Consider the following 19,152-nt stretch of genomic DNA (forward strand, 5'->3'; position numbering starts at 1 on the left):
AAGTTATGTCTTTATGGATACCTTCCTATCAAGCAGTAAGCTTGAACAAATTAATAGAGAAGTAAAGAGAAAAGAAAATACAGTATTATGTCATTTATCCAGGGCCATCAAGGAATCATACCTTTTTGTAAGTAAGTGATTTCTCTAGATAGTGACGGCTCCGTCTTTAAACACAGATAACTTTTTAAAAATTTAATTCTTACATAGGAATCTTTCTAAAATGCCTTACTACATAATTCATGGAACATAATTCATCCATTCCCCAATGACATAAGCTAAGTATTACAGGCATTAATTTCTATACTGCACTTCAGTGAAGCTCTCAGGCCGCTGGACTGTATGGAGGGTCATTTGCTCCTATACTGAATAGTGCCAAACTGCTGCTTGTATAGTTCATCCATAAATTTTTAAATACAGTATTTTTTTTCTCTGAAGTTTTATCAGTTGTCACTTCTCCCCTTCTAATGATATGGTTTATAGGATGCCAAACTTGTTTCCTGCCTCAGGGACTTTGCACATGCTGTTCCTTAAGTCCAGGATGTTCTCTCCTCTCTTTGCCAGGCAGACTTTGACATTTAGGCCTTCCCTTTCCTGACCACCCTCAGCCCAGCCACCACCCATGCAGAGGAGGGCATGATTTTAGTGACCCCATCACTTACCCCTGTAGTGATTTTTGTAATTTTGCAATCCAAGTTTTCTTTGTATTTATTTATTTAGTATTTAACTCCCCAGGCAGAATGTAAAGTCCAAGAAGATAGTAACCATGTCTACTTTACTTGCCATTACATACTTACTGCATAGCACAGGGCTTGGTATTTAGAAATATTTGTACATAAAATAGTTCCCCTAAGACTATGAAGTTGTAAGATTTTTGAGACAATTAGTTTAGATGCATGGGCCGCACTGAATAGAAAGGCATGCTTTCAAAACCTGTTCCACTTAAGAAAAAGAGCTCCAATACTAAACCCATACATAATAAAATAAACGTAACTAAATTTTATCAAAACATGTGCACAAAACACCTTGGGAAAATGACAAAAAGAAGAAAGAACGCAATATATCCTTTTGCTATAGTTTATGTGTCACTCTGTGTGCCAGCTGACTGTGTCCCCCTCCCCCATCCATTTCTTGGCTCCCCGGTTGAAATGATATGGTTAAAATTTAAAAGGCCCTTGGAAAATGAGATAAATAGCCAAGAAATGAGCGGCAATGAGTTGCAGGGCACTAGACAGATTGGGCTAGCGATTACAGAGGCCGCGAAGACATTATCTAAGCGATGAACCCTTGCAGCAGGAAATTACAGCAGTAAAACACAGAATTTAGCCAAGCAGCACCTGCCACTTATTTATTTATTTTTAACATGCTCCAAATGGGAATGTTTGTCTCAGTCACAAAATGAGTCACCCTCACTGAATCTGGCACAGATTAAACTGGAAAACAAAAGCAATTACATAAACTACACACTTTAATAAGGCAGATACAAAGGTTCTCTGGATTAGGGTACAAAGCACAATTTAGCCACAGAATAAAGCTTGATGCTCGACAAGAGAACTGACATCAGCACCCTTGCTAATCACAGCACAAAAGCTCCTCTATGTTTTGTCTGAGCACAAAATGGGTCCACATAAATCAGCCTTTGTTATCTGAAAATATCTGGGATTCTTAAAGTTTGCCCTATTTTTATCCCTGCTGCCTTGGTAGCCCCGGAGAAAGCTGCACATGGCTTCACCAGCCCTGCAGAGCAGTAACAGTCAAAAAAGGACACGTTTTCTAGAAACCTTCCAAAACACTCAAAGCAATTTTAAACAAAAGTCGTATGAAGAATATTTTTAACTGCTGGACTTCCATGACAAGCAAGTTTGCTTGAGAGGAACTATGCACAGAGATTAATTTTGTTGTCCTTTCTTACGTGCAATCGTCACTTCAATCTGAAGTTGAATAAATGATGCAGTGATAAGAACCCATCAGCAGGTCTACAGTTTGTAGTAGCTTAAAAGCACCACATTCCCATACCAATGTCCAATCTCAGGGTTTCAAGATTAACTTTGGCCAATACATTAACGTCAAAAGAGAACAGCATGTGGAGTTAGTCCATGGATCCCAATGGAAATATATTTAGATCAGACTGCCAAATTAAATAGCCGTAATGCTTGGAGTATTTGCATTGTAAGTACCCATTCTGTAAGTTCGGTGACTGCCTACTGCCTATAGGATAAAGCCAAACTCTCTGGCAGGGCACACGGGGCTCTCCCAGCCCGTCTCTATCTGTCCAGCTTCACTTCTTGTCTTTCTGCCTTCCCCACACATCAGAAATGCTTGCATGTCCCCTAACACTCTGCTCCTGTCCTGCCTTGGGCCTTGATACATGCTGCCCCTCGGGACGTAATCCATCCCCTGGATTTAGCTCAGACTTTGCGGCACCATCCCTGCGTGGCCCTCTCCAAACTCTCTGTTTTTCCCTTGTTCCTAGTGACAGTGTTTGACATCCCTGCAACTGAGCTTCTTGAAGGCTGGAACCATGTCTCTTCACCTTTCATCTTTCTTCTCCTAGTCCCAAGGAGGTGCTCAGTCGATATTTGCTGAATATGCCAATCAACGGAGATATGGATGAAAATATGGGCGTTCTCATATTCTCTGTGCGCGATGGGGATATTAACATGACTGCAGTCTGCCCAGCCCATTTGCCATTAGCTGACAAGAACCTGTCAGGCAAGGCAGAGGTGCACAAACCATAAATTGTTTTGCTTTAAAAACTCTACAGATATGAGAGGAGTTTTTAAACTTTACTTTAAAGGAACTGTTCTTTGAAATAATTTTTGTAGTTAAGCCAACTGCACACGTATTACTGGATATAGACTTGTCACAAGGAAGCAAGGTTTTAAGATAGGTTTATCACTACACACTACAGAGTATGAATATGAACACATTGGCAAGTAAGGACAGACGGAGTCCCATTACCTAATGGGGAGAAAAAGTTTCCAATCTAGATTATCCACAAACATGGGGCAGGGACGGGTAGTGGGGGAGTCAGGGGTAGTGTGGGGGGTGGGGGAGGGTAATAGCTCAGTGGTAGAGCGCTTGCTTGGCATGCACAAGGTCCTGGGTTCAATCCCCAGTACCTCCATTAAATTAAAAAAAAAAGACTAAGAAAAGAAAATATTATAGATTAGCCCCAAACTATTACCTGCAGTAATGTTATTAAACAAATTCAAGAAATATGCTTAATTTGCCTAAGTGGCAAACACCCCGCCTGCCGCATACACTTGTTTTCTAAACTCTCTGGTGTGACTGATCTAGCATGTGCTTGGTGTAATGCTTTCCTAGACTCCCTAATCCCTTTCACTGGACTTTCACTGGAAGTGCTAATTACTGAAGAAATAGTCAATATATGGGTGGGCAAAAGAGAAGAGGTCAGAGTGGTCCAGTGATTTTCAACTCTAACTCCAGATAAGAAATATCTGGAAAACTACTTTAGAAAAAAATTGAGTGGGGAGGGTACAGTTCAGTAGCAGAACCCATGCTTATTAGCATGCACGAGGTCCTGGGTTCAATCCCCAGTACCTCCAATTAAACAAACAAACAAACTGAATAACGTACCAAAAAACGAAACAAAACAGTTGTAGTGTGGGCATCAGCCCTGGCATAGATTGTTTTCAATGCTCACCAGGTGATTCAAATATGCCACTAAGACTTGAGAACCACTGGTCCAATCATTGGTCAGAATTAGGTTGCTCCTTAAAACAGAATTACAAAGCCCAAAGCACAGAAGTCCTTTAAGTTTGTGTCTAATTCCTTATCTTTTCAAGTCTTCTGCTCTTGCTCGTGCAGTTGATATGTCCCTTCTTATTTTTGTTCCCAATATTTATCCCATTGGTGATTATGTATGAACTCCTTTCTACTGTTAGAAACCTAGTCCATTCTTCAAGGTTCTGTCCAAATCTCCCCCTTTCCTTGCCATACCTTCCCTCTGGAGTCTTGGCAACTCATCAGTCACTGCCCTGACACATCTCTTACGTCACTATGGGACAGCTTGGAACCATCTGTAATTTTACTACATGTTTCCAAATGTTCCAAATGCTTGTGAATTATCTTCCCAACTAGACACTGTGTCCTTTGAAAGCCGAGACCATTCCTTAAATTTTTTTGTATCTGAGACAGCACTCCACACATTGTGAAGCCCTCAAAGCCTCAATGGGACGCTTTTAAATTCTTCCGTTCATCACAAGGATTGCAGAGAGCCAGTGAACTTAAATGAAAAGATCTCAGGGAAAGGGAAGAGAAGTCCAAAGGCGTGATGAGGGGAGTCCAAACTTCCTTCACAGGATGCCATACAAGATTCTTCAAAACTATCCCTACCTGCCTGTCTCTCTAGCAAACTAGCACATTTTGTTTGGTTTTGAGTCCAGCACGCCCCACCTCTCTCACTCAGTGAGCTCCTACTCGTTCTTCATGACCCAGCTCAAGACCTCTTCTTTGCAGCTTCCATCAACTTCCTCTGAGTTAAGGCAACTACCAGCTCCTGCTTCTCTGAGCTCTCAGCACATGGGTCCTGAAAAGCCCATTAACAAGGCCATCCCATTAGCACAGTTCAGAAAGAACTCTGATGACTGCACTGAGGTCTCTCATAGCTGCCCAACCCTCAAGTGGACCTTGAGCTGATAAGCTGAGGAACGGCACTTTCTATGTCCTTGAGCCAACTGCCTTTCCATCATGAAACACCACCACTGTAACTCTATATTCCTAACTCTATATTATCCTAGGAAACTGGGGGAAAAGGAGAGAGGAACTTTCTTATTCTGACATCTCTTAAAAGGTCTTTCATGACTGGTATGTAAGGAAAGGTCATTACTATGAAGTCTTTGTTAGAATTCAAAATATACGTATCGTCTCAGAAATCTGTGAAACGATATGGTTGAAGATACGCGTTTCACAAAATGAAAATGCTATTTTTCATAAGATAGGCTTTACTCTAAACTTCATCAGCAGGGTAATGACTAAATTTAAGTAGATTATGAGACATTGATACAATAATAAATCAATGCAAAACATTTAAAAAGTGAGTAGATCTGTATATATGAAAAATACCCACAAAGTAACTGTTAAATTAAAAGAAAAAAAGCAAGTTGCAGAATTGTATGATGCTACTTTGTCTGAAATGATTGTGTGTTTGTATGCACGCACCAACTATGTTTAGAGAGCAGGTCTGGAAGGAGACACCGGAAGTGTTAACTGTGGTCATTCCAGGAATAGGAATGGGAGGGTCAGACCAGTTTTGCATTTTTATTTTATATGATTTTGTGCAGTCTGATTTTTTTCAAGGAGCTTTCATTTATTACTGCTATAGTTTTAAAACTATTACATTTTAAAAGCTTTTGCCTAAAAATGCTCTAAAAAATAAAGTCTATTAACTAATATTTTAAAATCTAGGAATGGTGTACACAACACAAAAAAGTCTATGTATGTATGGAAATGCATACTCTTCTTCTTATTCTGCAATTAGTGAATAAATTTAGCCTTTCTTTTAAATATAGAATTCCAGGATACATCTGGAGAGAGCCTTAGTCAGGAAACAGCTTAGACAAAGTATATCTACTTTGTTTTAAAGACTAGAATTTAGAGGGTTTAAAAAAAAAAAAAGGAAAGTTGGGAGCACTTAAAATAGAGGAACAAATTTCTTCCCTCAAAGTCTGGTGGTTATAATATTCTTACAATTTTAATTTGCTTTAAAAACCATGTCTGTAATGGTAATATACTTAGATATTTAAATAACTATATTCAGCACTCTGGGAATTACTTTTTATCTATGAAAGATATTAAATTTCTATAATAATACAACCAGGGTAAATAAAATAAAGAAAAACAAATTAACCATGAAGCAGGGACAAAAGAAAACCATTTGCTTTAAAATACTTGAGTTGTTTTCCAGGAAGCACCATCTTTTCTCGCAGAGCAAAATAAGGAAAAAACAGGCTTGTGGAAGTTTCCACTCCGCTGGCTCTGTCATTATGATCATCTGTTCCAAACACACACAAGCCTAAAATTTCCTGTTTTCAAACTATTGTCACCATTTTCTAGCCTAGTGTTATCTGTGCTAACTTTAGCTTAGTAATACAAACAAAAGAATACACCAAAAATAATGCAGAACAATGCCTAGATGTAGGCTAACAACTGTGCCACAAACCTTTTACCTTCGAGTTCACATACGATGCCTAGACGAAAACAAAAAAACAAATTAGCTAGACCTAAACCAATTTCACAGTAGCAAAACTAGCCCCCCTCAACACAAAAAATCAAATTTAACTCAAATGCTACAGTAGCACCTCCCTAAATCAAATTTAACTCAAATGCTAGGGTGGCTGGGGAAAAATTCAGGGAATTTTAAATCATTAATTAATAGTACATAACATTTACTCATTGAAATCATTGCTAAACTGATGCCTACCTCAAAGCTCTGGTGTTAAGTCCTCCGTAAAACAAACAAAAAAGTAATGACAAAAACTTCCTAGTATTTAATATGCCACAAATTAGTTCTTACACCTTTTGGGGTCATAGACTGCTTTGAGAATCTAATAAAAGCAATTTTGAATCTTTTCTTTAGAAAAAGACACATACATGGTATTAGACAGTTTCAGGGGTTCACAGAACCCCTGAGGCGCATGTTAAGAATGCTTGAAATAGGCCTATCCTTTAATACTTCTCGCCACAAAGCACAGCTTGATAGGAAACCCCGGACCCCAACCTCAGTGACTGAAGCTGCGCAGGAAAGTAGGTCACCTCATGGCAATACCTCTCAATACAGCACTGTGGGGCAGGCTGAGTTTATCTTCACCTGTGAATACTAGTTCGTACCTCATCAGATTCCCAATTAGCAGGGCTGTGGAGAGACAGTGACTTCGGGGCTTTTCAAGGCTTCCTTACTCTGAGGAGGAGGCTGACGGCGGGGGGTGACTGTGTAGCTGAACCTGCACTGGGACGAAGGACCACCTGCTCTGGGTTTCATCTGACCTCACCCTTTTCCTATCAGCGTGTGCAATGAGAGTCAGTGAGCTCACACCAGGGTCACACTTTAATGTTTGGAATCAGCCTTCAGCCTGCCTCTGGCCTAGACAAAGGGTACTTGGAGTCCATGTAATCTGGCCCACTCGAGAGTTAGGATGGGAGCCGGAGCCAGTGACAGAGCAGGTATGTTCCTGGCTATGTCTTTTGTGTGGCTCCCTAAGAACCTGTGGAGGCAGAGGTAGTACAAATGTCTCGGCAGATTCCTGCCAATCTAGCTGAAAACAGCAAAAGTCAATGAGGGGCTGTGAGCGTTATCAGGAGCTCCAAACACGCCCAGAATCATTGAACCATTAATTCTGCCTCTAAGACTCTCACCTAAGGAATTAAGGCAAAATGCAGATAAATATATAGGCATCAAAGCACTCCACACAATGTTGTTTATATGAGTAAATACTTGAAATGATCTAAACATTCCACAGTACGTAGAGTGACCAGCCATCCTGGTTTTCCTAGAACTGTCCCTGTTTTAGAAATGAAGTTCCAGGTCCTGGGACATCTCAGTCCTGAACAAACCAGGAAGGTTGGTGACAGGAGGGGACTGAGCAAATCACTAAGACACATCTCCAAAAGGAGTCGTACACAGTCATTAAAATGATGCTTCTGAATGGCATTTTTAAGATTCCCTTCCCCCATGGTTTGAAAACTTTCCAAAACACTGAGAGATCTTGGCAAGGAACTAATCTTTTCCACTTGGAGTAACTGGAATCTGGTGTGTAGAATACTGGCGACATCTTCCCTTTTACCTTTTCTGGCTCTCGGTCACCTGTGCCAGGTAAAGCTGACTGCTCCCATCTGTGCCAGCTTCTATTTGCATACTCTCCTCTTGTATGTCAAGCAGTCCTTGGTACAGCTGCCTTCCTCCCCAAGACCTCGTCTTATTCCCCTTTAATCTCAGTGCTTAGCACAGCACAAACATGCAAGGACTTGGCACCTTCAAAGGCACATGTGATAACTGTTACCTGAACAAATGAGCAAATGAACCAGCATCTCCTGGCGACCCTGAACATGCTGTCTCTGGTCTTCAATAGCTTAGACTTCCTGCAACTGGATGCTATGCCAAACCAATGGTGGGCCTTCTTATCACTGTAAGAGTTTGGCCATAAATCCTATCAAATCTCCTCCACAAGCTTCTGTCAACAAAAAGCGAAACTAACTTCACCAAGAAACAAGTCAGTGTGAACCGTACGGAACCACGCCAACATGCTGAAGTTCAGAGACTACAACTTCAGCCAGTGCCTACGGTATTCTGAGAAGTCTACATATTTCAGTTATAAATCATTATTTATGTTCATATATTTATTTATGTACACAAATATTCTTTCTCTTTCTCTGTATATATTCAGCATTGTTGTGCATGTGTGTGTGTGTAATGCCATTCCAGGCTCTGAGGGTAGAATGGAATGTCACTGGAGAGAAGGCAAAATGCCATATTCTGTGAAGCATAGTGTCAAAGTCCACGATGAAATGAAGAACAAGATGTGAGAGCTTTAACTTCAGCATTGTTGTTTAAGTGGTAGGAAACTAATGTCACATCTTAAAGTCACATAAGTTTCCAGCACAGATACAAGTTCTAATTGCAGTTTTGGAGCAGTGCTGTCCCACAGAACTTTCTGTGATGACGGAAATGGCTACGCCGACCATCAGCAGTAGCCACTGGTCGAAGGACCACCTGCTCTGGGTTTCATCTGACCTCACCCTTTTCCTATCAGCGTGTGCACTGAGAGTCAGTGAGCTCACACCAGGGTCTGGCCCTGGGAAAGTGGGGTCAGGGAGTCCACTTTAATGTTTGGAATCAGCCTTCAGCCTGCCTCTGGCCTAGACAAAGGGTACTTGGAGTCCATGTAATCTGAAATCAGCCTTCAGCCTGCCTCTGGCCACAGAGAACTTGAAAAGTGGCTACAGAGAACTTGAAAAGTGGCTCGTGCGACCGGGGAACTGATTTTCTAGTTCACATAATTTAATTTAGCCGCATAGTGCCCAGTAGCTACCACTGGGCAGTGCAGTTTTAAAGTCCTTTTCTTTGAGGGAGAAGCAATAACAACTGCTAAAGAGACTACAGCTCTAAATAAGAAAACCCACAATATTGAAACTGAGCAGGGTTACTGTGGGCTGCTGGGCCCAAGATGCTAACAATTATGTGACTCTATTTCCTGATTTTTACTGGGTCTCACAAACTTACTATGCGTGTCATCTATGTTGTTTTTGTTATTTTTTTTTGAAAAGAACATGTTTGCTTAAACAGTGACTTAAAAAGAATATAACACCAAAACCAACCTGTAATTTTAAAAAATGTATCTTCCACAAACCCAATAAATCCCTAAGCTCTATTTCCTGTTCAGCTATCCAATCCAAAATAATTAATTCTGGAGTAAAGCTAACATTTTGAGTTCCGGGCAAAAACATTCTCATTTTTTGCCTCTAAGTTTGTTACTGAACATTCACAATTTATGATTAAGTAACACGCTGATATTTGGATCACGGTTCAAAAACAATACTTGCACATTGTGAACTAGAGGAAAAGCACTAAAGTGTTACAAAACAAAATTCAAATTTCCATAATGGTATTTATATGTAATAGGCCAAAATACCTCTTAGTGTAATTTTCTTCTCAACATAAAACTCTGTCTAAAGCTTCCAGAACAAAAGATGTGCGGCAATGAAAGATTTCCTTAGAAAAACATACTTCCAAAGAGATAAATTATGCATTCTGGAGTCACTGACTATAAAGCACATTAAGTTGAAGATGCAAGGAAAAATAACCTCGCCCAAAGAGGAGAACTAAGCACAAAGTTGAACATGATACAAAAGCTACTCCACAGATAACAGAATCAAGAGGATCTCTGACGTGAATGTGGAAGATTCAGCCCAGGTGGGGCTGCTGACGCCCTCCCTTCCCTCTATGACCAGGGTGGGTAGGGGGTCATAACCTTTTGTTAAGACCCAATTCTTTGGGGAAAAACACTTTTTCATTCATGTAACATGTAGATAATGATCTCACCCCACAAGAAAAGCTGTTGATTGTTTACCTCTCCTTGTGTTCAACAAATCAGTGCTATCTTGCCCGTTCTTTGATGTGTTGGCCTTAAAATGAGCCCAGCTTTCTTTTTCCTGTCAACTATCCAGCTCCCTCTACACCACCCAAGCCTCACAACCTTTGACCAACAGGAAGTAGATACAATGGACTGAAAACAACAGTGACTGTAAGGATTTGTGTGTGCATGATTTAATGCTTGAGGACCCAGAGAGAAGGGTTGGGGGAGAGAGAAAAAGACTAGCTGTTTCTGCCAGTACCATTTGGCAGGACCCAACTCATCTTGAACTACAACCAAAACTGCTACCCAAGTTATACAGTTCACAGAAGCTAATAAAATATAATAATATATATTATATATTATATATATAAATATAATATATATATATAATGTATAATAATATGCATATAGATACATGACATGTAGTTGACAGAAGATAACTTACACCCTCATCTGCTTTAACTATATTAGACAATCAGAGTTATTCACAAAATGCTGGCATCTGAGGTAACAGACAACTGACTGTGTCTGACTTGCCAACTTGGAAGTTCACTAAAGTCTGCAAAAGCTAAAAATAAACACACAAACATGTTTACAGCATTTTAAAAATACAGGATCCACACTGTTTTCCAAATATAAACCTTGAGTTTGGAGCACAGGGATTGGCTTTGGGTTTTTAGAGACGTCACTGGGACATCCTACACTTAACCACAGAAATTCACATTTCAGCGTTTTGCTTTAAAATATATAATTGGTGGTATTTAAGGTGGATCTGGAATGGAGAAGACGAGCAGGAGAAGATGGTATCTCTTCCCCCAATTAATGAGAGGGCTTCGGAAGACCACAGCCCCCTAACTCTTTGTGGTGGGACCAGACCGTCATGAAATTCTGAAAAGGGATATCCTGCTTGTATTTTTTCCACTCAATATATCCACCCTCCAATCCAGTCCCTGCCCCTTTCCCAAGACTGTTGGTGCTACTGAAGTAGATACGTGTAGACAGAAAGTCAGGTGGAACATACACAAATGCGTAAAAGCCCCCATGTTCCAGCTGGTACACCGACTGTAGGCTTGTTGTTCTTGTCCTGTTCCTGAAAAGTGAGAATTCTAAATCAAACACGGGGAAAATTTCCAAGGAAAACCCATCATGCTCACATCAACTGGGATTGCTGGGGGGGTGGGGGCCAGGCCGGGCTACTAACACTATTAAAGATTCAAAGGCAGTATGGAAATAGCTCAGTGGTAGAGTGCCTGTTTAGCATGCATAAGGTCCTGGGTTCAATCTCCAGTACCTCCATTTAAAAAAAAAGATTTGAAGGAGTATTTTATTCATGTAGAAAAAAAAAATGTCTATTTGATCACTTTAAGTTATATGAAATTATTTTTGTTATTAATTTCTGGATAAGATTTATTTAACTTTTATCCTCTGCATTTAATTCTAAGAAATCTTTACAATTTAGTAGCTATTAAAAAAAATGAGAGAAAGAAAAATCTATAGCAACAGACTTAGCCCTATACTTGTAAGTTATAAACTTCAAATATCTATGCCTTTTAAACCACTGTGATGGAATCTTTATTTCTGGAGTTTAGCCAATATCAAAGTGAAGTGTTCTCCAGAATAAAACTGTTTAAGTCATATGAACATTTTCTTAACAAATTTATTTTTAATAAACTATAGCAACAATAAATTCAACAGAAAATTAGGGGAAATTATATATAATTCTACCACCATCAAAAATATGTATATATTTCCATATTTTCATCTGATTTTTATTCATATACATACATACTTTTTACGTAGCTAACTTTTTAAATAAAAATGAATGTATCTTCGGTTTCATGAGCCACACTTCTTTCAGAAGTTTAAAATTCTCTGGTTTAAGATTTTAATTCCTTAATATTCCACTTATTGTGACTTTTTCTAGGTCTTGCTCATCATGCTAGAATTATGGACATAAATGTGAAGCCCTCACTGAAATCCTTTCTGAAACCTGATTAAGGAAACACATTTAACAACTGTGAAAATGCAAGACATTTATTTACCATGAGCTTTCTCAGCACAGCGTCCCAGATAAACTCTAGCAACTAAGATATTTAATGATAACTCAAATAACGTCCTGCTGGGCTTTGTCCAACTTGCTATACAGTTTGCAGTTGATGCTCTAAGCAAATAATGACCAAAACAAATATGTATAATCTTCTCCAAAGAAATACTACCACTTGTTTACCAATAGTGGTGATCTCATGCTGTAGAGAATGATTTATCAAGTCTAACGGATGAAGAATTTATTCCAGAAAAAAAGATCTTTTGATAGTTGAACTTACGTTAGGCATTGTACCCTGAAGACACTCTCGGAATAAATACCTTGACTTCTCGGCCATTTAAATGTTTATACTTTAAAAATGGAAAGTTTAGGCAATAAATTTATAGACTATCTACAATGAACAAAGGATAGTTTGTTGCAAAAATAGAGGGGAAGTTGGGGAGAAACAAAATGTCTCTAGTTAAAATTTGACTAGCTTTAAAAAAGCTAAAAACAAAAAAAATGAGAATAAAAACAAAAGCACTGCTCTGTATTTTGTTGAATAATTGCCCACGAAAAGGGAAAGCAATGAGATTTTCATTTAAAGATTAAGATTATGTAACCCTAGGCTGGCTGAAGTAAATGACTTGTGGGTAACTAGATCCAGTTCTTGGTGCAGCAAAGACAAAGGAAGAATAAAAAACACAACATCTCTAGCTCGCCGCCTAGGCATGGCACTGAAGCCCCCACACTATATGGCATTCTAACTTCTAGGAGCAACTGGAAAAGAATAATCAGAAATAATAACTATCCAGCATGGCAGCCATTGAGAATCGCTTCTGGTTCCTTTCAGCCTAGTCCGTTCACCAAATGGCTTAGAGGACAACCATAAGTTACCATTTGTTTATATCAGCGTCCTAGGAGCTCTCTCTTTCTTGATCTAATCTCAAAATCTAACACACATGACGCCTGGCAAAAGTAGGGACCCAATGAGTGGTGACTGAGTGAATGAATGAGCATCTTCATGTATAAGGTGAACCTTATAGGGACCATCATTACAAACATCCATAAATAATTATTAAGTGGCTTGAGGGTTGATGGTGGAAACATGTTAGAATGACAATGAATTTATTAAAAAATTTCCATTAAACTTGTATAAATATGTTTACACTTTAAATGCAGAAATAAGCATCATTTAAAACCACTTTAAATGCTATTATATGAAATATAACTAAATCGGAAAACTTTTCCCCCAGGTACCCAGAAGGAGCAGCAAATACAGGGCATAAAATCATAGTGAATGCAATTCACTGAATAGGTTTCCTTTCTTCTCCATTCTTTTGTCTGCCCCCTAGTGGAGTCCTTATGAGCAGAGAAAACATAAGAAAGGCAGGCACTACAGAAATCAGGAAAAACAAAAACAGAACAGAACAGAACAAAGCACAGAGCAGAAAGCGACTCCGGACTTCTACAAATCAGTTACTCAGGAACAGAAAGTTCCTATTCAACGCTCTTATCCCAAAGACAAAACTCTTGGCTCATTGTAGGTAGGTTCACTGTTTCCTTGTGCACCTTTGGACTTTTGATCATTACCTTTTAAGGAAAGTTAGATCTCTAAATTGCATCTAAGTGTTATGTGGGTCTCATTATTTAAGAAGACAATTTACTAACTGCTAGTTTCTAAGTTGAACTGGTCGGTCTGCTTTAATTTTTGGTTTTCAGGTTTCTTAGTCACAAGCAGCTAAAACAAAATTATTTCCATAAAGATGACTCTGGAAAGCTATGGGTTCATTTCCACAGTTCTTCGAGTCCAGGGACAGGTAAAGTGAAACAGAGACTCCGCTTCAGGGATGGCAGGCGTGGCTGAGTGACTCCTCCCGGAAAGCAGGCTTATCTCCATGGGGATCTTTCTGTCTGGAAAGGGGTGTGGGTTCTGTCTATGATCTCATCACCAGCAACAGCTGACTCTCCTCTAAACCGGCTGCCCATTTTATGCTCGAGTTTCGCACTAACATGTACAGTTCCTTAAATACGAAGATGACAGACACTGCTACTGACTTAGGAAAACAACCCATTACGTGACCCCCGCCTTGTAACAAGCCAGCCAGCCAGCCAGCCAGCCAGGGTTACACAAACTACACTCAATGAACGAAACATCAGAAAATCTTCCCTTAAAGGGAGATACAAGTAGTAGACGTAGTGTCTGGGCTCCAGTATCCAGTGGTTCCATTTCTTAACTTCCAGAGCAGTCAGATTGCCTAATAACTCAAGATTATTTTAAACAAAATGGTTTCTGGAGAGGTGATACTAGATTTTCTCCCATATGTAAGCACTTGAACATCTACAACTCCTCCAGTGTTGGTGAGAACTCTGTATCCCAGAATTGTGTTTAAAAAAAAAAATCAAATGAGAAGATCCACACAAAAAACACTCGGAGGTGAATAAAGGCACTAAGATAAACAGAGTTCCCTTAATTACTCTGTTTAATGCCCTCTGTAGGAGTGCATTAGTACGATAATTCTGGCAGGTTCTAAAAACAGTTCCCTTCCAGTGATTTATGACTACATCTTACATGTAACACAGTATCAGCTTTAAACACCCTCACCCGCTTTTTCATGGAGGAAACAGAGGGACCCGAGAGATGTAGTCAAGGTTTCTTTTAATAAGCAAATGCTCAGGATAGAGGAACACAAGAGTGAAAATTTTTCTGTTCTCAGTCTGTTGTGAATGAGGAGACGGCTGACATCCATCTCCCTCCGTTCATTTATCTTTCCCCTTTGGACAAACCCTCAGCAACAGGAAGTATCAAGAAAACAGAAGAAACTCCTACACTGCTAATGCTTTTCCCAAGTTCTCTTCTGTTGCTCACATCTCTGCCAGAAAAGCAAGGAAAGGCAAATTTCCACCAAGGACCCCTGAAACATTTATCTAACCATCAAGGTCTCTATGTCAGGAACAAGGAAGGGGGGGCAGATTTTCCCAGCTCTCTAGACTTGGACATGAAGCCTCGGGTTAATTTTTATCTGTTGTCTGTTTTACTACCAAATTATTTATAGAGGGCAAAGCAGCTAAAGTAACTGACTTTCTTAAAACTTACTATTTTTAGACAATGATATCACTACTAAGTTTTAAATACGCTAACAGTATGATATAATTCTTAAAGTATGCTTATATATCTAATTTAATGTTTCGGAGTCTGTTCAAATCATTCATTAAAACGTAACAAAGGAACAAAACAATGAAGAGGCAGCTGTTCCATCTGTATATCTGGTTTTCAGCATGTCGTGTATTATACTTAGAGCAAAACAAGCTACTCAAGAAAGAACGGTTTCCATTCCCAAATAACTATATTTTGAAAATCAGTGCAGTATCATTATTAAAGACTTAAGTTTACACAAGAAGCAGTGACTTTCTGCATGCTGGGAAACATACAGCATTAATCACAACTTGGGGTCATATTTACTGTTTTGTTTGCTGGTCTGTCTAGCATCTTCTCTCTCCAAGTGGATTTTAAGCAACTTGAGAGCAGACCGAGTCTCTCCAGTCCACCAAGCTGCAGCGCTTTAGATCAAATAAAAGGTGCTGAATAAAAGAGTATTTATATAAAAATGTTCTATGGAGTGCATACTTGTAGGAGGTTAAAACATCAAATGGTACAAAAGAGCTTATCAGGCAATGTAGTCATCCCCATGGCAAACATCCTCGCCCCCCACCCCCAACGCCGCTCTACTCTAAAAGTAGAACGGTTTTGGCTTCTCTCGGTGGTTACCCTGAGTTGGTTATTCTTGGTTTAGCACTATCCCCCCAATTCTTTGCCCTTCTCTGTGTTTGGGAAGGGGCTGAGTGCATTTATTCCCCCACCCCCACCCCCACCACGCCTGTCTCCTGGCTTTAACTCCTAGTTGCCAGCAATGGTTGTCTAGTTCCTAAGCATAGTGCCCCTGGGTGGGTGGGTGGGGTCACACCACATTGCTCCAGAGCTCACTGGTCTTGTATATAGTTTCTAAATTAGCATTTATTATTTCTTCCACTGTCCCTCCAGCCCTAAGGGTATAAGAACCCTCATCCCAAACCCAGCTCACAGCACCATACACTGTCCTTTCATTAAAGTCTGCATCTGAACCGTCTGAGCTGAGTCCAGTCTCTTATCAGGACACTCAGATACTTCAGATTTCCCGGTACTACACTTACATGTGACTTGTCACTTTTAGACATTATCTACTGAAGTTCAGCCTGGAGAGGCAGCTCACTTTCCCTCTGCTGCCTCTCCCCTCCTCCCTCCCAAAGCTGTGATACCGCCAGCTCCAGTCCCTCCATCACAGGGACTTCCAGCCACATACTAAACCCCTGCGTAGCTCATCAGGCACAGAAGGGTAACTTTCCTGGAACAATGTTCTCATCCTCTCCCCCATCTTCCCTCATGCCCTTCCGCTGCCTAATTTTCATCTATCATACACAAACTTTGACATCGTCAAGGCTGATAACACACACAATCTGTTCTATAATCACCTCGATTTCTGTTTTTTTTTTTTTCTTATTCTAAAAGTTGAGTCTAAGAGTTTAAAATCAATAAAGGGCATTTACACTCTCATAACCATGGATGTGCTGTTTCCTACAGTCCCAAGTTAGGGCAGTCCAGTGCTGCTGGTCCAGTGTCAGGGTCACTACCCCCGGAGCCACGCAATGGAGAATGCTCCTTGGGGAGAGGTCTGATGGATTCTCTGTTTTCGACCTCACCAATTGTGTTTATCAGATCTTCAACTTTTTCCAAGCCCCCCATTGCAATTCCCATTTTATCAATCCTCTCCCTTCCTAGATCCTCTCTGCTGGAATCCCCCCTGCTCCGCCCCTCTGCCTGCCCAGAAATGGGTGCCCACGGGCTTTCCTCTTGGGAGCTCCTGCCTTGCTTTCCCAGGGTGGGTCCACCAAGCCCTGCAGGCTGCGCCTTCCTTCTTGGTTTACTCCTCATTCTATTACCTCCAAACCTTAGGACAGGGTATATGGGAGGCATGCTTGAAAGACAGCACCAGGGCATTTTATAAGCCACTGCAATTTGAAAGAGCACTGTTTTAAAAATTAGTATTCATTATGCTATTCTCTGAGAATAAAGGTAACAACGATACAGTCTGCCCTCCACATCTGCACATCCAATTTCAACCAATCTCAGATCAAAGGTATTCAGGAAAAAAAGAACTTCCAGAAAGTTCCAAAAAGCAAAACTTCAATTTAACACTCTAACAACTATTTACATTGTATTAGGTGTCAGAAGTCATCAAGAGATGATTTAAAGTATACGGGAGGACATGCACTAAGCCATTTTATATAAGGAACTTGAGCATCCGTGGATTTCAGTATCCGAGGGGGGTCCTGGAACCAATCTCTCTCAGATACCAACGGACAACTGTATTTTAAAAGCCTTCTCAAACATTTTTAGTTGCAACTAAAGGCTTTCACTGCCTGAGCCATGGGTATTTTCTAACAGTCTTACTGTTTGCCATTTAAGTTACAGTATCAACCCATGGAAATGTGGATTTCATGTTCAATTTTCCTTTTGTATACTCAACAGTTTAAACAATTCATTCGAAATTTAAAATATTCTTAGCACAAAAACATCTAAAATGACATCAACTAGCAACCTATATGCTCTGGGGAAGATATTTCATTGGAAATAATGAATAACTACTATATTTATTCACTCACTCACTCATCTAAAAATATTTATCGAGCACCTCCATGTGCCACTGTTCTAGCTCCTGGAGGAACATTAGTGGTTCGAGAAACAAAAATCTGCCCACCTCAGCAAACTTAAATTCTAGTGGAGAAGACAAACACAAGTAAACCAGCAGAACTGGCTTCAATTCTGTAACTGCCACGAAGGAAGGCTAAAGTGGATCTGAAAGGGCTCACCTTATCTGAACGGTCGGTTGGAAGGATGAGGGACATAGTTTTAGCACTCCTGTAAAACGTATTCTAGTACGCTAAGCTGCCGCTATTCTTAACACAGTCCCACTGGGCAGGGACAAGTATCAGGCTCTCAGGATCAGGTTCTGGGAGCTGCAGGCTTGAAAGCCCTGCAATCTCGTCCTCTCAAAGGTCTCCATCAGCTAATAAGATGAGGTAATAATAATCAATGCGCGGCTTCACCGTGTAATCTCCATTACTTCAAGTCCCCTGACATCATTAAAACCAATCCTGGAACACTCATCTCTCCGGTCTCTCTGGTCCAATATCCACAAACAGAGTAAACGACTCGAGTGAAACAGAAGGGGAAAGAAAGAATGAATTGTACTTCATTTTTTGTTTGTTTCTTTTAACATTTTCTGTATTTTGTAAAAAAGCAAGTTTGTTCTTCCCCTACTTGGGAGAGCCAGGGGGAGCGAATCAGGAGGTATTAGAGAAGATGAAGAGAGGTTTTCAGGCATCCAACAGATGTTTTATGATGATAATGATGATGATGAAGGCAAGTGGCCAAAGGGAACACAATTACTTGGCTTCACAGAGAAATATACAGACTATGATGATTTTGTATATGTATGTGACAGGTGTTCTGAGGGAGCATACAAATAATGCATGTTCAGGAAACATTAGTTGACTTGGTGCTGAAGATTTATTTCTGCACAGGAAAATAATCAAACAAAAGGCAACACGCTTCCCCTCAAATGGGAGCAATTAAACTGGACACACAGAATCATAAAGGTGGGCTCCCCAGGGAAGGGGGGATGTTAACACTGGCTGACCTGGAGAAACGGCCAGCCTCCCTTTCCATCTAAATCTTTCTTCTCTTCTGCTGACTGCTTTTCGTGTTCTTGTTTCCCCCTCTTTCGCTCCTGAACTATTATCCTCTCCCCAATCTCTCTCATTTCCACTTTATTTCTTCTTGTCACAAGCATATCAAAGAATGTCTGTTTGCTTGGTCTTAAAGTGTCACATTTAACATTCTTTTTTTCACCTAAAAAGTGGGTATCTTTATTGTTTCCTTTGATGCTTTCAAGCATTTTTTTTTTTACATTTGAGTACAGATCTGTCTCAACTTCTTTT

General features: G+C 40.1%; 1 protein-coding gene across 12 annotated transcripts in view; it reads right to left on the bottom strand.

The window, feature by feature from the left end:
• The window catches only part of GAB1 (GRB2 associated binding protein 1), a 116,228-nt gene that overhangs the window by 43,675 nt on the left and 53,401 nt on the right, over positions 1-19,152 (bottom strand). For 5 of the 12 annotated variants that reach the window (XM_074377952.1, XM_074377974.1, XM_074377962.1 and 2 more), the window contains exon 2: positions 15,578-15,675. The exons of the other annotated variants lie outside the window; for them this stretch is intronic. In XM_074377952.1, coding sequence (XP_074234053.1) covers positions 15,578-15,675 — 98 coding nt within the window. The remainder of the gene's footprint in view (positions 1-15,577; positions 15,676-19,152) is intronic. 12 annotated transcript variants of the gene reach the window in all.

The sequence above is a fragment of the Camelus bactrianus genome, chromosome 2 (genome assembly GCF_048773025.1).
Source record: "Camelus bactrianus isolate YW-2024 breed Bactrian camel chromosome 2, ASM4877302v1, whole genome shotgun sequence".
Taxonomy (NCBI): Eukaryota; Metazoa; Chordata; class Mammalia; order Artiodactyla; family Camelidae; genus Camelus; species Camelus bactrianus.